Below are 26,246 nucleotides of genomic sequence, written 5' to 3' on the forward strand. Positions count from 1 at the left end.
CCCCTGTCACAAGTGGATTCATGACTGATTTGGTACTAAGTCATTTCTTTATTTAACATCTTGAGATGAGAAAACATGTTTTTTATTAAGTTGAGTATGTGCTCATGACAGAATATAAAAATCTGGTGAAATAAAACAGTTTTTTTTTTTCTCACCAAGTTACACTACCCTGAAGGGACTCATTTAGTTAAATGACTCTATTACCCACCCGCTTAAACTGGTAGAGGATGCTTCTCAGCACTGACTCTCATGGTACTGCCATGGTAAAATAAAATAGGAATATCTATAGGCCAATTTGCAATTTAGGAGTAGTGTTAGAACTGTTGCATGGTCACCAAGTTAGTTATTCAGTGCTGACTGTCAACATAGGCTGCAGTCTAGGCTAGGTTGCTACTTATACAATACAGGTCGACCTATTTAATCAATGCATAACGATTTACTAACCAAATTCTATTGTCATAATGACAGTTATTACATTATATACTGTTAACTCCGGTTAATAGATAATAGGCCTACATTTCCATCCAACATCCAATCAATAAGGGCTACGACCCGGTGTTTGTTTTGCTGAATAAAAGCATGCTTGGGAGATCTGAGCCAATGAACAGCAACGAACAATCTTGTTGTGACCAATCATATTCCAGCACATATACCGGCTTGTTTTCCCAGGAAGTTGATGATGTGTATTTACAAGACGTTCATAGCTAGCTAAGCAGCGCTTTAGCTACTTAATGTATGTTTAGTCTACAAACGATAGTGGTTACTTAGAGACTGATACTTGTATTTAACATTTACACGTAGTTTGTTTGATTTCTAGTCAAGAATGGTGTAATAAGGTGAGTACGCTGATGAAGATGCTTTGCTAGCTAGCTAACAGCTGTCAGTGCCATTTTTACAGTACGTGCCTGGCTTGTCGAAAATACTGCCAGTAGCTAGCTATGTATCCTGTGTATTGGGTGATTATATTTAGCCATATAGCTAGTTAGGCGTACTAGTTTTGTATGGGTTATTTAGCTACTCAATTTAACACTTACGCTCTACGTTAGCTAAAGACTGCCTCCGCAGTTTTTCGTTTGACATGTACACAGCTGTCAAAATGAAACTACCATAAATTCTGTGTGAAAACTGCTTCTGATTCTGCCTTTCTCCTACACAGCTGTTCCTCGGCTAGCCTAACTCGAATAGATGGGGGACGTGTCACTTGAGAATGGAGGATACTATCATCAGTGATGATGGCTTCATTAACGGTGTGGTGGCGTTACACAAGTGGCCATCTCCTTGGCGGATGGGGACCGCTGCTCTGCCTGTTCCTGGGCTCTCTGGTGGCGCTGTTGATGCCCATGGTGGGGGTGGAGGACGAATGCTGTATCACTCTAAAGGGGATTGCCCAGTTGCACTGCCAGCTGTGGGGTAAAACTCAGCGCCCCACTGTCCAGTCCACCAGCCTCACTGTCCCCTTTACAGCCCTCGATCTCCTGCCCCTTAGGGCCAAGCCCAGTATAGGTAAGGTTCTCATGAAATATATACTTCTGGTTGTAAGAATCTAAATCAACCGTCAGTGGTAGAGCACTGTTCAAAATGAAAATACAGCGGTCAGTTAATAGGGATAATTCATTTCCAGAGTGTGTTAAGAGTGGGAGGATAATACCCTCCATACTCTTGGGTTCATGAGTCATATTTAAAAGTACAAATATGAAATCACCTCTGCTTGGGTTAATACATGTCTTGGACAGCACAGCCTAGTTATGCAATGTATTTCGTGTGTGCTGATTGCAGAGACCCAGCTGGAGGCCAAGGCAGCACTGCAACAGGCTGTGGAGATGAAGAAGCAGGGGAAGAGAGAGAAGGCCCACAAGCTGTTGGTGCATGCACTCAACATGAACCCAGACTTTGTGGAAGCTCTGACGGAGCTGGGCACCATTCTGGAAGAGAAGGACGTTGTCCAGGCGGACCATCTGTATACCAAGGCCCTTGCCATCTCACCATGCAACGAGAGGGCCCTGGTGAGCCGTGACCGCACACTCCCCCTGGTGGAGGAGATTGACCAACGCCACTTTGGGGTTATCGACAGCAAAGTACGCAGGCTGATGTCCATCCCCAAGGGTAACTCTGCTCTTAGACGTGTCATGGAGGAAACGTACTACCACCACATCTACCACACAGTGGCCATAGAAGGCAACACACTCACTCTGTCTGAGATCCGCCATATAATTGAGACTCGCTACGCCGTGCCCGGCAAGAGCCTGCAGGAGCAGAACGAGGTCATCGGTGTGGACGCGGCCATGAAGTACATCAACACCACGCTGCTGTCCCGAGCTGGGGCCATCACCGTCAATGACATCCTGGAGATCCACCGGCGCGTGCTGGGCTATGCAGACCCTGTGGAGGGTGGGCGACTGCGTACCAGCCAGGTGTTTGTAGGCCACCACATCCCACCTCACCCACAGGACCTGGAGCGCCACATGCAGGACCTGGTGCAGTGGCTCAACTCAGAGGAGGCTCTGCAGCTGCATCCCGTGGAGTATGCAGCACTCGCCCACTATAAGCTGGTGTACGTGCACCCCTTTGTGGATGGGAACGGACGCACATCACGGCTGCTAATGAACTTGGTGCTCATGCAGGCACGCTACCCACCCATCACCATCCGCAAAGAGCAAAGGTCAGAGTACTACGCCGTTCTGGACACAGCCAACGAAGGTGACATCCGCCCCTTCATCCGCTTCATAGCCAAATGCACAGAGATCACCCTGGATACCCTGCTGATCGCCACCACTGAGCACCCTGTGGGGCTGCCTGGCTCCAGCCACCACCAAGCTTGTCCAAACTGCAAACAAACCATACCTGTCCACAACAGTGAGAGGGGACGGGAGTGAGCGGGGCAGGAGGGTACATGACTGTTTGGATTTTGTCTTTTTATTTAGATCTAATTTTGGGTTAATCCTGCTTTAAGTGTAAAGATATGTCAGTTGATGTACGTATTACTAATAGCAGCCCTGTGTCAAAATGATAGCATGACCTTGCACATTTCTACAGGGAAATTGCATCTTTACATAAAACAAATATTCTCATACCAGGTAGTTTGAGGTGCAGGTCAGTGGAGGCTGCTGAGGGGAGGACGGCTCATAATAATGGCTGGATCGGCGCGAATGGAATGGCATCAAACCATGTGTTTGATACCATTCCACTCCAGCCATGAGCATGTCCTCCCCAATTTCGGTGCCACCAACCTCCTGTGGTGCAGGTGTTTGAACTAATTATGGTGAGTTGTGATTTAGAAAACACATTTTCAGCTGCAGATTGTTTTTCATAAAGGGGAAAAAAAGGGTCATGAATTTGTTGACTCAAATGGGGCTGTTTCATACTCTTGGCAATGCTACTTATTGTTTTTAGTGTAGTTTCTAAAGGACATTTAGGCCTAAACTGCATTTCACCCATCTATTATCAGTAGTTTTTTGAGTGAATTCATTATAACTGAAGGTGTTATGAATGGGTACATTCTGAGAAGATCGAGTTGTGATTCTGATTAGATGTTTCTCCCTTATGGATAAGACAGACCAACAAAGATTGGCCGTGCGCAGTAGATCACCTGTTGGGTGTCGAAGAACGGTGTTGTAATGTAGCTTATCCAACTGGGTCATACCGTCTGATATTTCACTGAAGCACTTTCATGTATTTGAGTTTATTTACTACAAAATAAACGTATTATCTGTTGAATGTGACTTTGTTAGTTTAAAAACCTCAAACATTATTTGAATTGCTTTAATAAACTTTAGGCCAAAACAGCAACAAAACCACAAGATGGCAATTTTACAACATCCAAATAACTAGTAAATAAAATCACTGAACAAAAATAGACCACATACAATCTCAGAAAGTTGCATTGATAATTTAGTAAAAAAAAAACACTAGTTTATTTTATTATTAGAACAAATTTAAACACCATGACAACATTTTAAAATGACCACACACCCCATATTTTTGTATTGGACGAAACAGAAAGTGACTTTTAAAGATCAAACATTTGTAGTCTAACTAGATTAGGCCAAGGTTTCCCAAACTCGGTCCTGGGGGCCCCCCTGGGTGCACGTTGTTTTTTTCCCTAGCACTATACAGCTGATTCTAAGCTTGAGTTGGTTATTGAATCTGCTATGTAGTGCTAGAGAAAAAACAAATGTGCACCGGGGGGAAGCAGGATGACGTTTAGGAAACCCTGGATTAGGCCACTGTGGTGATAGAACATATATAGCTAATAATTCTCAAAACGTACAAAACTATGGCCAACCATTGGGAGTCTGAACACACATTTGACATTCCCCACTCATCCAAACAGGATCACTTGTCGATTGATTTGAAAGGAAAAGGAGACAGTTCTGAATTAAGTATACACCTACATTCCCCTGATGTTATCACTTGCTGATTTGATACATGGGCATGGAGGGCTCTTGCAATCAAACAGCTGCATAGATTTTTCTCCCAACAGTTGATTCACTTGTGGACCGTACTCATTACAATACTAAGATGACAGTAAAAGCCTAGGGCTTCTCCAAACTGTCAGTTATTCATTCCCTACCCATCAAGACTTTCACAGATAGTTTATTAAATACCTTAACCAAGTTACCTGGAAGTAAATTGGAAACAATCTCAGGAAAATGACATACAATAGTACAACAAAAATGTCTTCCCTTCAATCATTTCAGGTAAGACAGCCTAAACATGATAGGCAAACAAAATGGGGCGCTGGGTTAATGACATGCACACAGACTACCTGTTAAATTATAGTGCCAGCAATAAAAGTTTTAGTAAGGGATTAGTACATTAAAGGATTTTAACAGCTATAGATGATACATGCCTTTCCTATGAACAGAGACTTTTGAAAACTACATTGTAAATGTGAGCACAGAACAAGTAAGGAATTAGTACATCTGCAAATAAATTATTTGTACAACTGCCATTTAAGGTAATATTCTGTAAAGCGAAGCATTAGTCTTTCACTGTTTGGGAACAAATATCGTTGCATGTTAGCTGCTCTGTAACAGACGCAAAAGATTTTAGTGGCATGTTGATATCTGAAGATACCTTAGAGGAAAGATTCACCCATTCTGAATGTTATATTGCTTTTGTGCATCTGATGCAAAACGCATCATACCGGCTGTATTTCTGCCTGCTTGAACGGCGAACAGCTCAGATAAACATGAAATTACCCCAGGGTTCGATAGAATATCGCTCTAGGTACACAAAAATGATATTCAAAATGTGTGAAACTTAAACAAACGGGAAATTATTTTCATTGTTGTAATACATAATCTATAACACATCTCAAATGTCAAGCTCTTGCATATACTTTTTAAAAACAAGAAACATAATTCACAAGCTGGGTTGTTTTAGCAGTTAAAAAAAATACTAAACTCAGAACCCTTTTCTCAATTCAGAACAAAATAATTTACACACAAATCTATAAAAACACCCTTTCCAATCTAAAAAAAAGCAAGCCGAAATTGGTCACTCACACTTTTTCAAAAGGAATATCAATCAATCATTGTTCAAAAGGATGGTAATATGGAGTTTGGGGCCAGTCGAAGGAGCCAGGGAGATTAAGGCTTTCTCACAAAAAGTGACAAGGAGAATGAGGCCATGGGAGTGATTAAAGGGGAGTCAAACACAGCACAATATCTGCCATTTCTTCTTCTCAAGGACCCAAGATGGCTTTCCATACAAAAGGCAGTCATTTGATTATTTTCACTTTCTGAGAAGAAATTTGGCAAAGTCTGAATTGGACATGGGCTTGGCCTGTGCTTCAAACCCAGCGTCTCCGGATGCACCCCCTGTGGGTTTAGGTGCAGTCCCATTTTCTGCTTTACTTTCTGATCCAGTCTGCCGATGTAGGGAACGAGGGATTAGTGAGAGTTGGGTTCGCCCTTTTCCCCTCCTGAAAAAGAAAACCAAAAGCTCTCATTCACATGTGAACATGTGAGAATAACCGATTTAAAAGGCAGCTTATGTTTAATGAGTTGGAGAAACAAAGCTAATTGGATATTTGTAATGAGTACTATCGTCAGGGTAACTAACATCTTTCCTTGTTAGAAGAGTATTTTACTAGAGTGTTGGAAACTTACGATCCATAGACCATAGCCCGGGGCATCATGGCTCCCATGGGCCTGCTGAAGTCAGGCTTGTCGGCTGCATTTCTGCGAGGTGGGTTGCTAATGGCAACAGAGAGTGTGTGTTCCTGTAGTACCGTGCCATCCAACTTCAGCACGGCCTGGGAGGCCTGAGCCTCATCTTCAAACTCCACGTACGCCAGACCCTGTAGAGACACGCCACAGCAGCACATTAGAGCAGCGACTCACATGAGAGCTATCCATTTTACGTATAAGTCAATGGAGATTCTACATGTATGATTCAAATGATCTGTTTGGATGTTTACAAAGATTATATTTGTTATGTGTAAAGTTACTAACTTATTACTCAACTGGAGAACTCAAGAGCAAATTAATACTCTAAATCTAACATCTGGATGGAGAAAAATACTTAGCCTCCCAGCCCTGTACAGCCTAGCCTCCCAGCCCTGTACAGCCTGACCTCCCAGCCCTGTACAGCCTAGCCTCCCGGCCCTAACCTCCCAGCCCTGTACAGCCTGACCTCCCAGCCCTGTACAGCCTGACCTCCCAGCCCTGTACAGCCTGACCTCCCAGCCCTGTACAGCCTGACCTCCCAGCCCTGTACAGCCTGACCTCCCAGCCCTGTACAGCCTGACCTCCCAGCCCTGTACAGCCTGACCTCCCAGCCCTGTACAGCCTGACCTCCCAGCCCTGTACAGCCTGACCTCCCAGCCCTGTACAGCCTGACCTCCCAGCCCTGTACAGCCTAACCTCCCAGCCCTGTACAGCCTGACCTCCCAGCCCTGTACAGCCTAACCTCCCAGCCCTGTACAGCCTAACCTCCCAGCCCTGTACAGCCTAACCTCCCAGCCCTGTACAGCCTAACCTCCCAGCCCTGTACAGCCTAACCTCCCAGCCCTGTACAGCCTAACCTCCCAGCCCTGTACAGCCTAACCTCCCAGCCCTGTACAGCCTAACCTCCCAGCCCTGTACAGCCTAACCTCCCAGCCCTGTACAGCCTAACCTCCCAGCCCTGTACAGCCTAACCTCCCAGCCCTGTACAGCCTAACCTCCCAGCCCCAGACCTGTACAGCCTAACCTCCCAGCCCTGTACAGCCTAACCTCCCAGCCCTGTACAGCCTAACCTCCCAGCCCCAGACCTGTACAGCCTAACCTCCCAGCCCCAGACCTGTACAGCCTAACCTCCCAGAGTTATGCCTCCTAACCTTGGGTTTGCCTGAGCGGTTGGTGACCAGGCGGATGTCTTTGATGGTGCCTTGATCCTTGCACAGCTCCTCCAGCTGCTCCTTGGTGCAGGAAAAGGGCAGGCCCGAGATAAAGATCTTGTGTTTCTCCAGGTTTGTGTTGTACTTAAACACCTAGAGGAAGAGACATGAAAAGAGTAACTCACTATCTATATGGTGAAACCACCATTCCCATTCATCCACCCCTAAATCAAAACGAACATACTGAACAAAAATATTAAAAACCGCAACAGCCAACAATTTCAAAGGTTTTACTGAGTTACAGTTCATATAAGGAAATCAGCCAATTGAAATAAATTAATTATGCTCTAATCTATTGATTTCACATGACTGGGAATACAGATATGCATATGTTGGTGACATATCTTTTAAAAAAGGTAGGGGCGTAGATCAGAAAACCAGTCAGTATCTGGTGTGACCACCATTTGCCTCATGCAGGGCAACATCTCCTTTGCATAGAGTTGATCGGGCTGTTCATTGTGGCCTGTGGAATGTTGTCCCACTTCTCTTCAATGGTTGTGTGAAGTTGCTGGATATTGTCGGGAACTGGAACATGCCGTCATACACGTCGATCCAGAGCATCCCAAACATGCTCAATGGGTGACGTTTGGTGAGTATGCAGGCCATGGAAGACCTGGGACATTTTCAGCTTCCTGGAATTATGTACAGATCCTTGTGACATGGGTCCGTGCATCATCATGCTGAAACATGAGGTGATGGCAGATGAATGGCACGAGAATGGGCCTCAGGATCTTGACACAGTATCTCTGTGCATTCAAACTGCCATCAATAAACTGAAATTGTTTTCATTGTCCATAGCTTATGCCTGCCCATATCATAACCCCACCATCAAGCACTCTGTTCACAACGTTGACATCAGCAAACAGCTGGCCCACACGACGCCATACACATGGTCTGCGGTTATGAGGCCGGTTGGACGTACTACTAAATTCTCTAAAACGTTGGAGGTGGCTTATGGTAGAAAAATTAACATAAAAGTATGTAGCAACAGCTTTTGGACATTCCTGCAGTCAGCATGCCAAATGCACGCTCCCTCAAAACTTGAGATATCTATGGTATTGTGTTGTGTGACAAAACTGAACATTTTAGAGTGGCTTTTTATTGTCCCCGGAACAAGGTGCATCTGTGTATTGATCATACTGTTTAATCAGCTTCTTGATATGCCACACCTGTCAGATGGATGGATTATCTTGGCAAAGGAAAAATGTTTACTAACAGGGATGTAAACTAATTTGTGCACAACATTTTTGAGAAATAAGCATGTGTATGGAATATTTCAGCTCATGAAACATGGGATCAACACTTTACATGTTGCGTTTATATTTTTTGTTCAGTGTAGATGGGTCTCACTCACCTTAAAATCAGGGTTCTTGTTTTTATCCACACAGGGCGATACGAACATTGGCCTGCCGTCGACCTCACGCCGGTCCATCTTCAGGGCCTCGGGCACGGACGTCTTGCCCTCAAACTGTACGTAGCAGTACCCTCTGAAGCCCTTGGCAGCATAGACGGGGCGCACTGACTGTACAGGACCACAGGACTCAAACAACTCCTTCAGTCTCTTCTCTGGATCCTCCATGCTGAAGGCCAGGTTGCTGATAAACACACTGCAGTCATCCTTGCGTTGTTCGGGGTTGTCTTCCTGGGTCTTCCGTACGGTGTCTGGTGCTATCTGCTGGCCCCTCTTAGCACCAGGGGGTTCCTGTCTGCGGCAAGGGGGGGCTCTCCTCCCAAACAGTCCACTCTCTGTCTCCATGAACTCCTCAGCACCTCCCCCCCTGAAGCTGCCATGGTTGCCCTCCCCTCGGTGCCTCTTTGGAGGTTGCTCTGTTGCACAGAAGATAAATTGGGGGTAAGGCCCTGCGATAGACTAGCGTCCTGTCTAGGGGGTGTACTTGTACATCATGCTGCCTCACGCTACAAAATCAGGAGATGGGTTCCTGCCCTATGAGCTGTTCTGGCTCAAGGCTACTTACTTACTGTTGCCCAGAGGTGACACAAAGCTTTAGCAAACACACAGGATGACTTTTATACTTGCCACTTTGTTCGCATAAGCGGAGACTAAGCAATAACATTCCCATGTAAAAATAATGAAAGAAAAAAAAAATGGTAGGATCGTCATGTCGCCTCTCCTTACCCGATTCCTGATGCCTCTCCTTACCCGATTCCTGATGCCTCTCCTTACCCGATTCCTGATGCCTCTCCTTACCCGATTCCTGATGCCTCTCCTTACCCGATTCCTGATGCCTCTCCTTACCCGATTCCTGATGCCTCTCCTTACCCGATTCCTGATGCCTCTCCTTACCCGATTCCTGATGCCTCTCCTTACCCGATTCCTGATGCCTCTCCTTACCCGATTCCTCCCCCCACTCATCTTCGTTATCCTCATCCTCTGCCTTCCTCTTCTCCCCAGGCCTGCTGCCTTTCTGTCCCTTCTTTTGGTTCTTCTTGTCTGCCTTGGCCCTCCGCCGCTGTTCAGTCTTCTCCTCTTCCTGTCGGACCAGATGGGCCTCTTTCTCTGCCACCTGAGAGAGGGACAGGGAATAAGTTATGAACATGACAGCACAGAAACAGACAGCTGCACAAGCAAAGTGTGTGTTTTTTCCTTTCAATTCTGTCATAAAAAACCTACAACTGTTGCTCTCCAATGTAAAAAAATTAATAAAATCCCATTCCCCTTCCATCCTCCCCTGCCCAGTATAATCAACGTTCTATGTTCACAGGCCTAGCTAGCAGCAGTGTTGTGAGTGTTGCGGGGTCAGCTTACCTTGGCCCTCTGCTCGTTTACTCTGTTCAGCCTTATCTCAGTCTTCTGCACCGCTGCATCCCAGTCCTCCAGAGACCCTGGTGGCGACACAAACTGCACTGAAACACTCACCTTACTCTCACACCATGACTTACCAATTCAGTGTTGTTTTCTACAAGTCAGCCAATCAATCCCAACTGACACCTGTCCACTTATTCATGGCATTTCCATCACAAAAAGACTCACCCTCAACCCTCTCAAAGGTGAGCAGTACCTCACACACATGCTCAGGGTAGTCGGCGGTACACTGGACGGCCCTGTGGAGGGCTTTCCTGCAGTGGAGAGCATCTCCGTACGACCTGCAAAGAGTCAAACCATATCACAACCACCATCAGATTTGTCATAGATAAATCAACCTGTCTAACCATCAAATCAACAGTTCACAGGTGACCACTAAATAGTCGCCTCCCTGACCTCTCCAGGTTATAGGGGCCTCACTGACCTCTCCAGGTTATAGGGGCCTCACTGACCTCTCCAGGTTATAGGGGCCTCACTGACCTCTCCAGGTTATAGGGGCCTCACTGACCTCTCCAGGTTATAGGGGCCTCACTGACCTCTCCAGGTTATAGGGGCCTCACTGACCTCTCCAGGTTATAGGGGCCTCACTGACCTCTCCAGGTTATAGGGGCCTCACTGACCTCTCCAGGTTATAGGGGCCTCACTGACCTCTCCAGGTTATAGGGGCCTCACTGACCTCTCCAGGTTATAGGGGCCTCACTGACCTCTCCAGGTTATAGGGGCCTCACTGACCTCTCCAGGTTATAGGGGCCTCACTGACCTCTCCAGGTTATAGTACTCCAGCCACATGTTGGCGAATTTGGCATTCCCTTTTGTCATGATGCTGTCCCACAGTTCTCTAGCTTTCTGAATGTTCTTACAATGCAGGGCCTGGTCAGAGAGAGGAGGGAGAAAATTGTATACAATCACATTTTAAAATTGTATAGATGCCATTTTTGCACTGACTTGTATCTGCAATGAAAGAAGCAAGTGAACAAGACAAGTTTGTCATGATCTTCACCCTTACCTCTATCTTTGCCCAGACCTGCATGATGGTACAGGAAGGGTCTCCACTTTCACTAAATCCTAGACAGGAGTAATGCACAGTGGTGAGTCTCCAACACAAACACACAAGGACCAAGATGAAGAGTACTGTACACAGGCCGCAGGTCTACTTACTCTCTTCCACGTCCTGTTTCATATAGTCTAGAGAACGGGTGAAGGCTGCCCGCAGCTCCTCCAGCTCTCTGCTCGACTCTGGAAAAGAAACACCATTATCAACAGAGGACTTCATTCATCCATGCATTTGACTTTCTCCACACAACAAATATGATCTTATTACTTATGTTACTTTGCATTACCCAATGTTAAGGTGCTTTCACCTTTGCTGAAATCGACGCGCCTCCTCAGGTAATCAAGGTATGCTTCCCAGATATTAACATAATCTGTGGCTTGTATGAATCCGGCATTCAGGGCCTTTTCAAAAATGTCTGTGGAGGGGGAAAAATAGATGGTCTTTCATGATTCCACAGTCCCAGTACCAATAATAGGGGCAATACAACATCTTTAACCAAGTTCACCCCTTTTCATTGAAACATTTCATTCATGTTTAAAATCTCCTTGTTTACATCCACACCATACATGACACATATGAGTGCTGCCTCCATAACCCACCTGTGGTCCAGTGCTTACCTGATATAGTTTGGTGGTCGGCCCCATGCCTCTCCAGGGCAAGCAGGTAGTTCTTCCACAGGCCCATGGTCCAGGGGCAGTTCCTGACCGCACGGTCGTGAGAGGACAGGACCAGGTCTTTGATTTTTAGTTGACGATCCTGAGGCAACAGCAAAAGACTTGTTAATAAAACAATCCATAACAACCTACACTGACAAGGAACTCAAAAACTATGAATCTACAGTCATTTCTACCTGAGTGATAACTGACATCTTCGCTAGAAAGGTGAACCTGTGGGACAGCGTTCATTTTCCATCATAACGCTGCACAAAAAATATTATACTGCCCAACACCATTAGGCAAGGTCATAATTTGATTCATGTGTGGAAGCATATAATGCCGTTAAATCGCACCTCCATCAATTTAATCACTTCCTTTAGTATATGCAGAAGGCCAAAACTTGGGTTTTAAAAAGAGCCTAATGGATCACAGGTTTGGAACAATAAGATTAAACTTTTGTTTCTTCATCAAACTGGTGAAATGCCCAGGCTCTGATGAATTACTGGATGTTGTCCGTGTTTAAGGTTGCAATCTCAGCATCTCATTGCCATCCCATTAAAGCAATTAGGCCATGAATACATTTCAGGAGCTGCTGGAGAGAGCCAGAGACGGCTGGCTGTGAGTAATTAAAATGAGCCCAGTGCAGCACGTCGCCCGGTGCAGTGGAAAGGGGTGGGGGACACTCACCAGGTACTTGGTGTACTTGGCCCACATGTCTGGTACCAGGCAGTTCTCTGCCAGTGCCCGCTCAAAGATGATCTGGATCCGTGCCGGGTCACCCTCCATTTGCTCATAGTCAATGTAGGTCTGATATTCTGCTAGCTTGGGTGGCTCGGCTGCCATCTGAAACACAAACGTTGGCATGTTAAAGGCATTGAGCAGATGACCATGTCTAGCATACAGACTCGCAATGATTTCAGAGGTACACGTAGGAAAAAGCAATCAATTTGCTTAATAAGCACATAATGCTTAAAATGACAAAACTTTCCCAATAATCTACTGCTACTTTCTAGGCAGTGTAATCAGAATTGAATGCTTCAAATCCATTGAAAATCCTTCCAAAACAAACAGCATGGTACAAAATGTCCAGGGTAGAATACAATCTAGGCAAGTACCAGAGTCTCCTCATAAGGCTTGCTCTTCTCCATCTGTTGCAGGGCCCGCTTGTACTTCTGGGAGACTGTATCAGACACCCCCTGGTCAGACCACTCCTCATACTCTGCATATGTTCCTTCCATGTCTGTAAAAGAGCAGTTATCATTAGGAGAAACCTTTTTCACATTCTAAGTGTGGCTTAAAATGAAGGTGATTATATAAAAGAGCATCCTGTTTATTTATTACAATAAATTAAAAGGGAGGAACACCAAAAGTTTAAAATCTCATTCAGAAGGATATTGGCTTTTGACATTTTGAGTGTGTCCTCATTTTAGCAATAACACACAGCCATGTAAATACTTCAGCCTGTTTTCTTTGTGTCATTATCTTGTGGAGGTATAAAACAGTGACTGACAGGCCGTAGATAAGGAGGGATTATACACTGAGCGTTGGCACCATGGTTGGCACGGGTCATAGAAGCGAGAGCTGGGTTTAGCCATTCCAGAAATGCCTCCGGTGGCCTTTCAGCCGGACCAGAAAAAAGGCAGCAGACAATGCCAGACCATCTGGCTATCTCTTGGCGAGTCCTGCGCTTGGATGAAAGGCTGGTCAGGGACCACATTACTGGGCCTGGTGAGAATGAGTGCTTTCTCTGTAAACCTCTATTGAGTCTTTGAAAAGCAACATAGTAACAGCAAGCAACACTCAGCAACTCTCCTAGTGGCCGGTAATTTGAATGCAGGAAAACAAATAAATGTTACATAATTTCTACCAGCATGACGCGCCTGTGCAGCTAGAGAGGGGGGGCAACTCTGAGCTAAAGGCTAGAGCTGCCGCTTTCAAGGAGCGGGACACTAACCCAGACGCTTGTAAGAAATCCCTCTACGCCTGCCGACGAACCATCAAACAAGCAAAGCATAAACACAGGACTAACATCTAATCCTACTACACCAGCTCTGACACTCATTGGATGTGGCAGGGCTTGCAAACTATCACGGATTACAAAGGGAAACCCAGCTGTGAGCTGCCCAGTGACACGAGCCTACCAGATGAGCTAAATGCTTTCCATGCTCGCTTCGAGGCAAGCAACACTGCCTCGAAGTTCTCCGTAGCCAATGTGAGTAAGAACTTTAAAACAGGTTAACATTCAAGGCCAGACGGACTACCATGACGCGTACTCGGAGCATGCGCTGACCAGCTGGCAAGTGTCTTCACTGACATTTTCAACCTCTCCCTGACCCAGTCTATAATACCTGCATGTTTCAAGAAAACCACCATAGTCCCTGTGCCCATAAACACCAAGGTAAACTGTCTAAATGACTATCGCCCTGTAGCACTCACACCTGTAGCCATGAAATGCTTTGAAAAGCTGGTCATGGCTAACATTAACACTATCATCCCAGACCTACTCCAATTTGCATATCACTCCAACAGATCCACAGATGACACAATCTCTATTGCACGCCACACTGCCCTTTCCCAATTGGACAAAAGGAACTAGGGTTGTCCCCGACTAAAAATGGTTTCCCATATATAGACACACCCTATGTGTTTAAATAAAATCATCTTGTCTGAAGCTTTAAGTACAATGTGATTAATAAATTCACACAAATGACTCAAGAGGGAGCCAGAGATCAAGATAGCCTAAGCAGAAGAAAAAAACCTGTTGCCGAACCACCTCCTCCCACCGCTGCTGGCCTTCGCAGATTGTGCCATTATGCTCCCGAAATTGCCGGTAATAGGCTACACCAGGGGTTGGCAACCTTTTCCATTTGGAGCAGTGGTGGGAAAAGTACCCAATTGTCATACTTGAGTAAAAGTAAAGATAACTTAATAGAAAATGACTCAAGTAAAAGTCACACAGTAAAATACTTCTTGAGTAAAAGTCTAAAAGTAATTGGTTTTAAATACATTTACTTTTGATACTTAAGTAATTGCTAAAATATACTTACAGTGCCTTTGGAAAGTATTCAGACCCCTTGACTTTTTCCACATTTTGTTAGGTTACAGCCTTCTTCTAAAATTGATATAAATCATTTTTCTCAACTCAATCTACACACAATACCCCATAATGACAAAGCAAAAACAGGTTTAGAATTTTCTGCCAATTTATAATTAAAAAAAAAATGAAATTTACACAAGTATTCAGACCCTTTACTCAGTACCTTGTTGAAGCACCTTTTGCAGCCTCGAGTCTTCTTGGGTATGACGCTACAAGCTTGGCACACCTGTATTTGGGGAGTTTCTCCCATTCTTCTCTGCAAATCCTCTCAAGCTCTGTCAGGTTGGATGGGGAATGTTGCTGCACAGCTATTTTCAGGTCTCTCCAGAGATGTTTGATCAGGTTCAAGTCCAGGCTCTGGCTGGGCCACCCAAGAACATTCAGAGACTTGCCACGAAGCCATTGCTGCGTTGTCTTGGCTGTGTGCTTAGAGTTGTTGTCCTGTTGGAAGGTCAACCTTCGCCCCAGTCAGGTCCTGAGCGCTCTGGGATAGGTTTTCATCAAGGATCTCTCAGTACTTTGCTCCGTTCATCTTTGCCTCGATCCTGACTAGTCTCCCAGTCCCTGACGCTGAAAAACATTCCCACAGCATGATGCTGCCACCACCATGCTTCCCCGTGGGATTGTGCCAGGTTTCCTCCAGATGTGACGCTTGGCATTCAGGCCAAAGAGTTCAACCTTGGTTTTATCAGACCAGAGAATCTTGTTTCTCATGGTCTGAGAGACTTTAGGTGGCTTTTGGCAAACTCTAAGCAGGCTGTCATGTGCCTTTTACTGAGGAGTGGCTTCCGTCTGGCCACTCTACCATATAGGCCTGATTGGTGGAGTTCTGCAGAGATTGTTGTCCTTCTGGAAGTTTCTCCTATCTCCACAGAGGAACTCTAGAGCTCCTCTGTCAGAGTGACCATCGGGTTCTTGGTCACCTCCCTGACCAAGGCCCTTCTCTAGGAAGAGTCTTGGTGGTTCCAAACTTATTCCATTTAAGAATGATTGAGGCAACTGTGTTCTTGGGGACCTTCAATGCTGATGAAATGTTTTGGTACCTTTCCCCAGATCTGTGCCTCGACACAATCCTGTCTCTGAGCTCTACGGAGAATTATTTCGACCTCCCGGCTTGGTTTTTGCTCTGACATATACTGTCAACTGTGGGACCTTATATAGACAGGTGTGTGCCTTTCCAAATTATACCCAATCAATTGAATATACCACAGATGGACTCCAATCAAGTTGTAGAAACATCTCAAGGATGATCAATGGAAACAGGATGCACCTGAGCTCATTTTCATGTCTCATAGCAAAGGGTCTGAATAATTATGTAAATAAGGGGTATTGTGAGTAGATTTCCTCAGCAATGTTTTTATTTAATCCATTTCAGAATAAGGCTGTAATGTAACAAAATGTGGAAAAATTCAAGGGGTCTGAATACATTCCAAAAGCACTGTAAGTATCAAAAGTATCAAAATCCTTACACTAAGCAAGCCAGACAGCACCATCTTCTTGTTTTTTTATTTATTTATGGATAGCTTGTGGCACACTCCAACATAATTTACAAATGGAGCATTTGTGTTTAGTGAATCCACCAGATCAGGTAGTAGGGATGACCAGGGAAGTTCTCTTGATAAGTGTGTGAATTGGACCATTTTCTTGTCCTTTTTATTTTATTTCACCTTTATTTAACCAGGTAAGCTAGTTGAGAACAAGTTCTCATTTACAACTGAGACCTGGCCAAGATAAAGCAAAGCAGTGCGACACAAACAACACAGTTACACATGGAATAAACAAGCGTACAGTCAATAACACAATAGAAAAAACAAGGGGGAAAAAAATCTATATACAGTGTGTGCAAATGGCGTGAGGAGGTAAGGCAATAAATAGGCCAAAGTAGCGAAGTAATTACAATTTAGCAAATTAACACTGGAGTAATAGATGAGCAGATGATGATGTGCAAGTAGAAATACTGTTGTGCAAAATAGCAGAAAGGTAAATAAAAACAATATGGGAATGAGGTAGGTAGATTGGGTGGGCTATTTACAGATGGGCTATGTAGAGCTGCAGCGATCGGTTAGCTGCTCAGATAGATGATGTTTAAAGTTAGTGAGGGAAATATAAGTCTCCAGCTTCAGCAATTTTTGCAATTCATTCCAGTCATTGGCAGCAGAGAACTGGAAGGAAAGGCCGGCCAAAGCAGGTGTTGGCTTTGGGGATGACCAGTGAGATATACCTGCTGGAGCGCGTGCTACAGGTGAGGGTTGTTATCGTGACCAGTGAACTGAAATAAGGCGGAGCTTTACCTAGCATCGACTTATAGATGACCTGGAGCCAGTGGGTCTGGCGACGAATACGTAGCGAGGGCCAGCCGACTAGAGCATACAGGTCACAGTGGTGAGTGATATAAGGGGCTTTGGTAACAAAACGGATGGCACTGTGATAGACTGCATCCAGTTTGCTGAGTAGAGTACTGGAAGCTATTTTGTAAATGACATCGCCGAAGTCAAGGATCAGTAGCATAGTCAGTTTTACGGGGGTATGTTTGGCGGCGTGAGTGAAGGAGGCTTTGTTGCGAAATAGGAAGCCGATTCTAGATTTAATTTTGGATTGGAGATGTTTAATATGAGTCTGGAAGGAGAGTTTACAGTCTAGCCAGACACCTAGGTATTTGTAGTTGTCCACATATTCTAAGTCAGAACCGTCCAGAGTAGTGATGCTAGTCGGACGGGCGGGTGCGGACAGCGAACGGTTGAAAAGCATGCTCTTGGTTTTACTTGCATTTAAAGAGCAGTTGGAGGCCATGGAAGGAGTGTTGTATGGCATTGAAGCTCGTCTGGAGGTTAGTTAACACAGTGTCCAAAGAAGGGCCAGATATATACCAAATGGTGTCGTCTGCGTAGAGGTGGATCAGGGAATCACCAGCAGCAAGAGCAACATCGTTGATATATACAGAGAAAAGAGTCGGCCCGAGAATTGAACCCTGTGGTACCCCCATAGAGACCCTGTGCTACCCCCATCCAGTCGCAGTACATTTTAATGACCTAAAACATGACATTTCTACCTTTAGATTTTGTGGCATAGAGAAAGTCAAGATATCAGACAGGGGAGGTGATATTAATAATACTCTGAGCAAATGAGAATGTTTTTGGATTTTCACCCTCCAGACATTATTTCCTAAAGGACTTAAAGATGAAATGCCCATGTATGTTATGTTGTGAATTTGAACATGAATTATGTGCCCATTTAAGATTACTCTGATGTTTTTTGTATGATGTACCCAATGATTAATGATACTTCCTATGTCCTCATTGTGGTTTTATGGACGTGTTTAATGCGTCTTATTTATACACTTTTGTAGTGTTTGTGAAATGCATATTGTTATGTTTGGTAGCACTTATTTATTTTTCCTTTGCCTCCAACCCCTTTCCATGCATGGAACGGATGTGGGTGTGGCTAGGTCTATAGGGGTGCTGTTTTCAGAAAATTCACAAAGGCTCTGACGAAGGCCGTGAGGCCCATACGTAAGCTTATTAAATATCAGTGATACTATCAAGAGCAGTGTGCGGTTTCCTTTTTCCTTCACCCCCATAGAGACTGCCAGAGGTCTGGAAAACAGGCCCTCCGATTTGACACACTGAACTCTGTCAGAGAAGTAGTTGGAGAACCAGGCCAGGCATTTGAGAAACCAAGGCTGTTGAGTTTGCCGATGAGAATACGGTGATTGACAGAGTCGAAAACCTTGGCCAGGTCAATGAAGACGGCTGCACAGTACTGTCTTTTATCGATGGCGGTTATGATATCGTTTAGTACCTTGGGCGTGGCTGAGGTGCACCGTGACCAGCTCGGAAACCGGATTGCTGGTCACGGACTGATTGTGGACTACAGGAAACAGAGGGCCGAGCACACCCACATTTACATCGACGAGGCTGTAGTGGAGTAGGTTGAGAGCTTCAAGTTCCTCGGTGTCCACATAATTATGGATCTATCGTGATCCAAACAGACCAGCACAGTCATGAAGAGGGCACGACAACACCTCTTCCCCCTCTGGTGGCTAAAGAGATTTGGCATGGGACATCAGATCCTCAAAAAGTTTTACAACTGCACAATCGAGAGCATTTTGACCGGCTGCATCACCACTTGGTATGGCAACTGCTTGGCATCCGACCGCAAGGTGCTACAGAGGGTAGTGTGTATGGCCCAGTACATCACTGGGGCCCATCTCCCTGCCATCCAGGACCTCTATACCAGGCAGTGTCACAGGAAGGCCCAAAAATTGTCAAAGACTCCAGCCACCCAAGCCACAGACTGTTCTCTCTGCTATTGCACAGCAAGCAATACCAACGCACCAAGTCTGGAACAAACAGGACCCTGGACAGCTTCTAACCCAAGCCATATGACTTCTAAACAGCTAATCAAACAGCTACCCGGAACACCTGCATTGACCCTTTTTTGCACAAACTCTCGTGCACACACACTGGACTCTGCCCACACACTACATATACCCACACACACATAAAATGCACACACGTGCATTTTACATATACCCACACACACTACATATACCCACACCTTTCACACTCACCACATATGCTGCTGCTAGTAACTTTACCCCTACCGATATGTACAGTACATAGCTACCTCAATTACCTCATACCTCTGCGCATCGACTCGGTACTGGTACTCCTTGTATATAGCAGTGTTATTTTCTACTCCCTATATATAGCCATGTTATTGTTATTCAATGTGTGACTTTTCATTTTTAGATTGTTGATCTTATCTTTAAAATCTGCATGGTTGGAAAAGGACCTGTAAGTAAGCGTTCGCTGAGAGTAAGCATTTCGCTGTTAGTTTTCACCTGTTGTCTATGAAGCATGTGACAAATCAAATTTGATTTGACATTGCACTGGCTCTCCACGACTCAGTCCTGAAAAGGTCATTGCGATGGGTACCTCCAAAGTGTGCCATAATAGCCTCTCAAGGACATGTTATTCCATCCAACCAAATTCCCCCCCCCCCACCCTCTGTACAGCATCCCCTCCAGAGTGGAGCAGGGAGAGCCTTACCCATTAAGGGGATGGCCAGCTGGCGGCGGAACAGAGTGTGGATGCGTTCGAGCTGAGCGTTCAGAAGCTCCTGCTGCTCGCAGGTGGGGACACTGCCAAGGGGAGGCTGAGCAAAAAGAAGAGATAGAAAACTGAGACAAAATCCAGCAAAGAGCCGAGTTTGTGTAATATCAGATTGCGTTCAATCATGCTTTTTCAACATTTCTGCCCAATGCTGAAGGTACAAGGAAAATCTACCATCATTCATTTAGCAGATGGTCTTATACAAAACACCCTAAGAAATATAGACATGGGGAGATATAGAAAAATGAGCAGCATGTTGCAGCTACTAGAGATCATTATTCTTCAGGGGCGCTCACCTGAACAGTTGCCAGTATGACGTTCTCAAACTCCCTGTAGGCCTCCCACACAGTCGCCCCCTTGGTCATGTGCAACCCCACGGCTGTCAGGGCTCTCTCGAAGATGGACCTCACCTTCTCCATCCCACCAGGCAGTCCCATGCCCCCGATAGAGTACTGGGCATACTCCAGCCAGATTTCAGGGCCTGAAGGCCACACAAGAATTTCAATGTTTACTTTACAATAACATCACAATATATAGAATCGTAACACAATCCAATAAGTGGGGACAGAACTCACAGATATAATCTTTCACAGCCATCTCAAAGAGCTCGTAGACTTTCTCCCGGTTCGGCTCCTCCTCGGTTAGGCGGATCTCATCCTTGAGCCAGTCCAGCCATATCTCTGCAAGAGAGGACAAGTCAGATTTGTATACAGTTCACAATAACATTCAGTATGTTTACAACAATGAAACCATCATTTTTCACAGTAATGATGAAACAGTAAACCTTGTTCCGAATTACTGAATCATCATCATAAATAAGACTTCTTCACACCAATGAATCACAAAAGAAGCAGACCTTGCAACAAGTCTTATATTTAATCTAGTCTACCACATAAAGCACATCAGCTCAATCATAAAACTGGCCAAGCATAAAGTCTGCTGCATCTCCAGAGACCATCAGACACCAACCTTCAGTCAGTGGGAAGAGCTCACTCATCTTCTGCCTTGCCTTACGCAGTGGAGGCAGTTCCCCCTCCTGCCTCAGGAGTTTTATGAGGTCCACATGACAGTTGTAGTCAAAAGCATTGATGGACAGCTGAAAGTCACAGAGAGAGGATAGAAGACGAGTCAGACCAACAACCCTTTGTGTGTATTTACATTTGTTCTTGGTTAGCAAACAAATATATAATATGTAAGTGAACTAAATACTGTAATGAGTATTGCTTGTGAAATCAAACGGATAGCTTGACTGTTAAATGTTGTTGCAGACTGGCTAGCTAACTACCTACCTATCATTCTCAACTGCAGCCCGCTGAAAGGGCGCGTGTTTAGTTTGTAATACAACTGCAAGCACGTTGGCTGGTATTATATAATTGTGGCTGGGTAACATGCTAGTTGACTAGATAGTTACATAATGATGCATCAACTAATAGCTAGCAAACTATTAGCATGCGAGCTAACGTTAGCTAAGTAGCTAACTAGCTTTCTTTGCGGTGCAAGTCTGCAAACAAGCCAACTTGTTGTTTGTGATGTGTTTATGCTTTTAAAATCAATGTAACAAACAACGCTGTTAGCTAGTTGACATCAAACGTTATAAATGGCTAGCTGCAACAGTGTGGATTAAAATAGCTAGCTAGGTTTCCATTCATTTCTCAAACAGTTAGCTTAGCTAACGTACCTGCTCCTCCAAACGCTGAATTTCGGCTTCATTCTCTTTATCATCTTCTGACGAATCGTCTTCTTCATCGTCTGAATTTTCGATTCCCATACCCTCCTCTTCATCTGAATCCATTTCTCTTTCCATCCCTGCCTCTTCCTCCATCTCTTGCAACTGCGTCTCTTCTGCGTTCCCCGTTGCTGCCATGTTGGAACTGTCTGCCTGGTAACAGCAGTGAGAGCTGTCCAAGGTAGAGCCTGGCTGGCAAACCCACCCCCTGATACTACTATGCTAAATTCGAAACGTCACGTAATCTGTTACCTACATGACAAGAACACAACCAAATAACTATGTATTAATATTACTTGGACAATAACAGCTATAACCACCATATATTGCATTTGCTAAGATTCCTCCTGAAAAGAGCGGATACCGAATATCCCAGCAATTAAAAATTGGGACTCCTGTAGGGCAATTTTAATGGCCGACGTCCCTGTGCATGCTGTACAATGTTGAGAAGCACATAAGCAGCCTATTGTACTGTTATGCACTTCGTCGTACATATCATGTGAATAAAAAACAAAGTGGGAGATGTAGATATATTTGTTCCTAAACGTCTCAGAAGTAATTGATTCCTGTTTATAGGCTAATGCTGCAAAATGCTACGTTACATTATTGTGCAGATGAGACTTAATAGACATGTTGCAATTGATCAAAATGTGTTATTTTGAATGCACAAACAATTTGTTGTTTGGGGCCACAGCACAGCATACTGCCAAAAATATTTGAAACCGCAGACAACCGCCTTTTCTTCTCGAACGCAAAAAAAGTCGAAACTGTCATGTGTTTATGTGACGTATTCATTACTTTTCTTCTTTGGTTTTTATGACGGTCCACAAAAAAATATTATAGGTGCATGCTGCCACCTACAGTGTTGGCTGTATATCAGCCTACAATTCTGTAGATGTAGTATGAATTAATTACACGTTGTAAAAAAAAATCCCTACAAACTAACCCTGCACCCATTAAAACCTAAACACTATTCCAGTACTTTGGCCCTATCTGATCAAAGACTACAGTACGAAGATAGGCAGAAACTTCCCGCTTTGAGGATAACAAAGTGCCACCGACACGGCCAGCTACCAAGGACTGTGGGGTCTCCTTCTCCGTGGCCGACGTAAGACATTTAAACATGTTAACCCTCACAATGCATGGGCAGACCAGCTGGCTGGTGTGTTTACGGACATATTCAATCTCTCGCTATCCCAGTCTGTTGTCCCAACATGCATCAAGATGGCCACAATTGTTCCTGTACCCAAGAATGCAAGCTGAACTAAATGATTATCACCCCGTAACACTCACTTCTGTCATCATGAAGTGCATTTGAGAGACTAGTCAAGGATCATATTATCTCCATCTTACCTGTCACCCTAGACCCACTTCAATTTGTTTACCATCCCAGCCTACAGGAAGGAGGTGAGGGCTCTGGGAGTCTGGTGTCAAGAAAATAACCTCTCACTCAACGTCAACATAACAAATGAGATGATTGTGGACTTCAGAAAACAGCATATCACTGACAAACTGAAATGGTCCATCCACACAGACAGTGTAGTGAAGAAGGCGCAACAGCACCTCTTCAACCTCAGGAGGCTGAAGAAATTTGACTCGTCACCTAAAACCCGCAAACTTTTACAGATGCATAATTGAGAGCATCCTGTCGGGCTGCATCACTGCCTGGTACGGCAACTGCACCGCCCACAATCGCAGGGCTCTCCAGAGGGTGGTGCTGTCTGCACAACGCATCACCGGGGCCAAACTACCTGCCCTCTAGGACACCTACAGCACCCAATGTCACAGGAAGGCCAAAAGATCATCAAGGACAACAACTACCTGAGCCGCTGCCTGTTCACCCCGCTATCATCCAGAAGGCGAGGTCAATACAGGTGCATCGAAGCTGGGACTGAGAGACTGAAAAACAGCTTTTATGTCAAGGCCATCCGACTGTTAAATAGCCATAAATAGCACAGAGAGGCTGCTGCCTACATACAGACTTGAAATCATTGGCCACTTTAATAAATTTAACACTAGTCACTTTTAATAATGTCACCTTAATGATATTTACATATCTTGCATTACTCATATCATATGTATATATTGTATTCCATACTATCTACTGTATCTTAGTCTATGCCGCTCTGACATTGCTCGTCCATATTTATATATTCTTAATTCCATTCCTTTACTTAGATTCATGTTTATTAGGTATTTGTTGTGAAATTGTTAGATATTACTTGTTAGATATCGCTGCACTGTCGGAACTACAAGCACAAGCATTTCGCTACACCCGCAATAACATCTGCTAAACCCATATATGTGACCAATAAAATTATTTTGATTTGATACATCTTCTCCAATAGAAATCCCAGATCACTCCTGTAGGCAATGTCATGGCGACGTTGGCTAGCTAAACTCATGTGTAGAGTAAAGTCATCATGTCTAACGGTATCTTGCGCCGAACTGCGCATGTGCAGGCCGTCAACTCAAAGGCACACACCTTCGATATAAAGTTTGTCACTTTCACGAGGATTGAGTAATAACATAGTAATAACTACTTAAGACATTGAATCTAGGTTCTGACTTTAGATTGAGAAAATTAACAACAAAGGAAGAATGTTTCACTTCTCTCATTGACTTCTTTAACCCCAAACCCCGGCCTGATCTGCTTGGCAAGCGTTCCCGGAAGTTTCGCTTTGTTGCGCCTATGGGTTTAGAACAGGGGTGGGCAAACGTTTTGGCTCAAGCCATGAAGTGTCGCACAATTGGCTCAGCATCTTCCTGGTTAGGAGAGGGTATGGCAGGCCAAAATTTCCTTGTCCCATCGCGCTCGACCGACTCCTGTGGCGGGCCGGGCGCATGCATGCTGACACGGTCGCCAGGTGTATGGTGTTTCCTCTGACACATTGGTGCGGCTGGCATCCGGGTTCAGCAGGCATTGTGTCAAGAAGCAGTGAGGCTTGGCTGGGTCGTGTTTCTGAGGACGCATGGCTCTTGACCTTCGCCTCTCCCAAGTCTGTACAGGAGTTGCAGCAATGGGACAAGACTGTAACTACCAATTGGATACCACAAAATTGGGGTCCTCTTAGGATCACTCACCCTGGACCCATCTTCATTTGTTACTCTCTTCACTGCCTAAGCATATAACACCTTCTGCACTACTCTGATCCTGGCAACCTCAACCTGCCTTTCTCTCACCGGAGACCTCTGCTCTCCAAAACCATGGGTACCCTTACAGGTTACACGCACAGCTTTTTCCACCTATACTAAACATTCCTTTGTCATGTCCTCCTGCACACTTCTCACATTAAGGAATCTCCCTCCCACACTGCTGCGATTGATGACACACTTAAAACAAAGATTTTAACTAAACCAGGGTAGACCACAGCATGTCGTTTCCAATGGGAACAAATTAGTCATAGTGGGCAGAACAAGTAAGGAGGTGGGCAGAGCCAAGCACGAGCTAGCAAAATCTTTTACAAACTTTCGCAAAGGCTAAAGGCTACAAAACGTAATCCACTCTGTTCATAACATATTTTAGTTTTGGGAACGGAAAATTGTATTGGGATCAAATGTTTCATCGATGAGAAAATGTTCAGAATGTCGGCCATCTAGTTCCATCAGTGTTTTACTTGCTATATTGTATTTACTTCGCCACCATGGTCTTTTTTTGCCTTTACCTCCCTTATTTCACCTCATTTGAGCACATTATATATTGACTTATTTTTCTACTGTATTATTGACTGTATGTTTGTTTTACTCCATGTGTAACTGTGTTGTTGTTTGTGTCGAACTGCTTTGCTTTATCTTGGGCAGGTCAGAATTGTAAATGAGAACTTTTTCTCAACTTGCCTACCTGGTTAAATAAAGGTGAAATAAAAAAATAAAATCTTCTCCCACTGCCGACCAGTGGGCTTCCTTTCAGAGTGGAAACGCCAAGCGGATGCGTCACATTTAACATCCAGTGAAATATCTGTCTCATTGTTCTATCTGTGCTTAAAATATGGCGCAGGTTACGAAAAGGTGTGCGTCCCTTTTCCTCAGAAGAACGTCGTTGACACTGGAGATTAAAACGTTATGCCCTTATCACAAAAGGGCCATGTACTTTACTACCTATAATTCACAGGTCTAATTTACCCGATATTTACTCTAAATGCAGTATGAACGCTAAACCTAGCTAACAACAGTAGCTAGGGCACAGTTGTAGCTAAAGTTGTCCAGTGCTAGCTAACTACACGACTGTTGACTAACACCATTCCGTACAAATTTGCGCAACCGCAGCATTCAAACGAGGCTGCAGTGAAAACTAATGGAACTGTTGGCATCAAAATCCTGAGGTGTTAACTACGTTTCTATTCAAGCGTTGATTTATTTACATGTTAATGGCCGGATAGTATTGGAGAAAA

The 26,246-nt window shown here is 44.6% G+C and overlaps 2 protein-coding genes across 4 annotated transcripts; one reads left to right on the forward strand and one right to left on the reverse strand.

Moving 5' to 3' along the window:
• The first annotated feature begins 657 nt into the window (after positions 1–657).
• LOC106580317 (FIC domain protein adenylyltransferase) lies at positions 658–3,714 on the forward strand. Its single transcript, XM_014161196.3, has 3 exons — positions 658–836; positions 1,157–1,503; positions 1,777–3,714. The coding sequence occupies exons 2-3, from the start codon at positions 1,230–1,232 to the stop codon at positions 2,871–2,873; spliced, it is 1,371 nt and encodes a 456-aa protein (XP_014016671.1). The 5' UTR covers positions 658–836; positions 1,157–1,229; the 3' UTR covers positions 2,874–3,714.
• A 31-nt stretch (positions 3,715–3,745) lies between these two features.
• LOC106580315 (spliceosome associated factor 3, U4/U6 recycling protein) lies at positions 3,746–26,246 on the reverse strand. Of its 3 annotated transcripts, none has more exons than XM_014161193.3 (20): positions 25,697–26,246; positions 21,808–22,107; positions 21,099–21,225; positions 20,705–20,809; positions 20,426–20,610; positions 20,067–20,172; positions 13,034–13,158; positions 12,606–12,761; positions 11,880–12,018; positions 11,570–11,677; positions 11,367–11,444; positions 11,215–11,273; positions 10,969–11,078; positions 10,377–10,489; positions 10,152–10,228; positions 9,738–9,909; positions 8,739–9,211; positions 7,325–7,477; positions 6,114–6,304; positions 3,746–5,926 (listed from the first exon to the last, which is right to left on the reverse strand). In XM_014161193.3, exons 2-20 carry the CDS (start codon positions 21,991–21,993, stop codon positions 5,737–5,739), a joined length of 2,853 nt encoding a protein of 950 aa, XP_014016668.1. In that variant the 5' UTR covers positions 21,994–22,107; positions 25,697–26,246; the 3' UTR covers positions 3,746–5,736. The 3 variants fall into 3 exon arrangements, with proteins under 3 accessions (XP_014016668.1, XP_014016667.1, XP_014016666.1); XM_014161192.3 differs by having other exon boundaries at positions 11,549–11,677; XM_014161191.3 differs by lacking the exon at positions 25,697–26,246 and having other exon boundaries at positions 11,549–11,677; positions 21,808–22,739.

This window comes from Salmo salar, chromosome 20, assembly GCF_965601325.2.
Source record: "Salmo salar chromosome 20, fSalSal1, whole genome shotgun sequence".
NCBI lineage: Eukaryota > Metazoa > Chordata > Actinopteri > Salmoniformes > Salmonidae > Salmo > Salmo salar.

Coding starts and splice junctions, on each gene's coding strand:
- LOC106580317 (XM_014161196.3), top strand. CDS start 1,230: ATGATGGCTTCATTAACGGTGTGGTGGCGTTACACAAGTGGCCATCTC. Junction 1,504..1,776: donor TAGGGCCAAGCCCAGTATAG/GTAAGGTTCTCA, acceptor TGCTGATTGCAG/AGACCCAGCTGGAGGCCAAG.
- LOC106580315 (XM_014161192.3), bottom strand. CDS start 21,993: ATGGCAGCAACGGGGAACGCAGAAGAGACGCAGTTGCAAGAGATGGAG. Junction 20,611..20,704: donor GGCTGTGAAAGATTATATCT/GTGAGTTCTGTC, acceptor TGTGGCCTTCAG/GCCCTGAAATCTGGCTGGAG. Junction 11,678..11,879: donor CGACCACCAAACTATATCAG/GTAAGCACTGGA, acceptor CCCCCTCCACAG/ACATTTTTGAAAAGGCCCTG.